The sequence below is a fragment of the Aplysia californica genome, unplaced genomic scaffold, assembly GCF_000002075.1.
Source record: "Aplysia californica isolate F4 #8 unplaced genomic scaffold, AplCal3.0 scaffold00226, whole genome shotgun sequence".
NCBI classification, from domain to species: domain Eukaryota; kingdom Metazoa; phylum Mollusca; class Gastropoda; order Aplysiida; family Aplysiidae; genus Aplysia; species Aplysia californica.
This window is the reverse complement of record NW_004797496.1, coordinates 202,404-204,826: the sequence shown is the minus strand read 5'-3', so window position 1 is coordinate 204,826 and position 2,423 is coordinate 202,404. Positions and strand designations below refer to the sequence as shown.

Sequence of the window (2,423 nt, the reverse complement as noted above, 5' to 3'; positions counted from 1 at the left end):
CGATGATGGTGATGATGATGGTGATGATGATGATGATGATGATGATGACAACGACGGCAGCAGTGATGAAGGACTAACCCATATCTCCCGTGACCAGCACATCGCCCTCAGACGTCATCATCTCTATCCTCACCGTGTAGCGACCGTCAGCCGTGAAGCGGGTGAAGTAGCGGGAGTAGAGGCCATCATCTTTGACTATGTCCGCTCCTGACAAAGGTAGCAATACACCAGAGATAATTGCGGCAACATACCACCTTATCTATCTATCTATCTATCTATCTATCTATCTATCTATCTATCTATCTATCTATCTATCTATCTATCTATCTATCTATCTATCTATTTGTCTGTTTGTTTATCTATCTATCTATCTCTCTCTATCTCTCTCTCTATCTATCTATCTATCTATCTATCTAAATATGGACTATCCTGGTTCAGAGATTTGGAAAACAAACAAAACAATTCTACGAAAATTTAGAAGCTTCCAAACAAAAAGTGTACGAAGAATTTTACCAATAAAATGGAATATATTCATTACCAATAATGAAGTGCTGGAATGAGCTGAAATTGAAGATGTCAACAAAAACATAAAAAGGAGAATAAGGAGATATCTTGGACGTTTTTTAAGAATGCCGAAGACACTATTGCCCTTTCAGACATGGTATTGGAAACAAACCGGAAAAAGAAAATGAGGAAGACCAACTGAAAGCTATAGAGGTACAAAAAGGGATGAAGCAATCACCCAAGGCCTGGATTTGCAGAAATTGGAGGACGTGGCCAGCCAGGAGGGACAGACAAGTGTGGCGTCGACTGCACTCCGCCTTATGTACCCGACGGTATAGGGACAGAGTGATGGTTCAGACGCCATCACTATATTATGTCCAGACGTGCATTCACCAAAGCCATTAAGATAAATATAAAAATATGTAAAATATACACCTAGAGGCATCTTATAGCTTACTGTTTTCCTATGTCGTTTCTTTATTGCTAGTTTTTAACGGAAAAATAAATACAACCTATCAGTGTCCACGACATGGTTAAAATTTGTGCGCTCTTTTTTCTTCAATTTTCTTTTTAAAAGAATAATAACATTTTTTTTAAAAACCCGTCTGAAAAAGACTTCTTCGTTTGCGAAATATCGCTTCTTTTTCCCCATAACGCACTCACCCGCGCCCTGATCAAAGAGCTCCAAAGTGACAGGCTCGGCGCTGGGGCGATCTACAGTGGCCACCACCTTCAGATTCTTTACTGGACGCTCCCCGCGAGTGGCCTCAGCCACGATCCGTGACCGGATGGGCCAAGTGTCGTTCTGAACCAAGATGGATCCGGTAAAGCGTAGGTGCATTCTGTCATTGCTTACACTCGAGGACAAAACCATGATGGACACTTTCTCTCGATAACTCTTCTCGTTGCGGATGGAGTAAGACCAGCGGCCATTCTGAAATGAGAAGGGAAATTATATTTAAGAAATGACCCGTTAATTTTCCGCTTTAAAGATTACTTACGTTGTGCATACCGACCGACCATTGATGTCCTATCAGCAACAGACCAAAAACAATGTTCCTGTATACTTCGAACCATTATTCGCAATAAATGAGAAATACAGATCTGCATATTTCATAGAAAGCGCTAAAAGCCTTTGTTATGGCTAATGCCATTTTATACATCCCGAAATCAATCAGCTCTCTCCGATAAGTAATGAAAGCTCAGGTGCAGGCAAACGATAAACCTTTCATTTCGTGAGATTCACGTTCCAGCTATCATTTCTTTTTTCCTCACCTTTATTAATTTTTAAAAAGTTTACTTATAATAAAAATCTAATACATCCTTTTTAAAAAGCACCACTACGCAGGAATCGAACGTATTTCTTTCGAGTGTGAGGGCGTATGCTCCTAACCACTACACCACCAACGCTGATGCTCCACAATGTATGATCCCAAAACATTCACTGACCTCAGCAGAGAATGGGATAGTTATTTTAACCCGTTTGAGGAACGGGTCGTGTTCGTATTCTGGGTATAGCGAGCAGTAGATTCGATCAGTCGGTGACGTCACTCTGATGGTTGGAAGTTGGTCTGTATAGGTGAAGATAACTCGTGTTCGTTTCCCCAGGCTTTCGTCCACTAGAAAGCTGCCTTGCATTACCGCCCCTTGTTTCAGGATTGTGGCTTGGCTCATTATCTGAAACAGTAATAATGGTTATTAGTGTAAATGTGATCAAAACCTATAACAATGAACATAATATTTGGTTATTTTAATAGCATACTTATTAATTTAACGAAACTCAAGTTCTTGCAATAGCACAACTCAATCTATTGTGCGCTCAGTAATAATAATAAGGTAAGAGTAGTAATAATAATAATAATAATAATAATAATAATAATAATAATAATAATGTGTGAACACAGCTCTAGGTGCTTTAC

The 2,423-nt window shown here is 39.5% G+C and overlaps 1 protein-coding gene across 1 annotated transcript in view; it reads right to left on the bottom strand.

Annotated features, from left to right (window-relative positions):
* Nucleotides 1-2,423, bottom strand: part of LOC101864624 (calcium-activated chloride channel regulator 4A) — a gene marked incomplete in the record, with an annotated part of 27,516 nt that overhangs the window by 8,957 nt on the left and 16,136 nt on the right. The window contains 3 exon segments of the mRNA XM_013083345.1: nucleotides 79-207; nucleotides 1,168-1,438; nucleotides 1,954-2,181. Of these exon segments, the coding sequence (XP_012938799.1) occupies nucleotides 79-207; nucleotides 1,168-1,438; nucleotides 1,954-2,181 (628 nt within the window).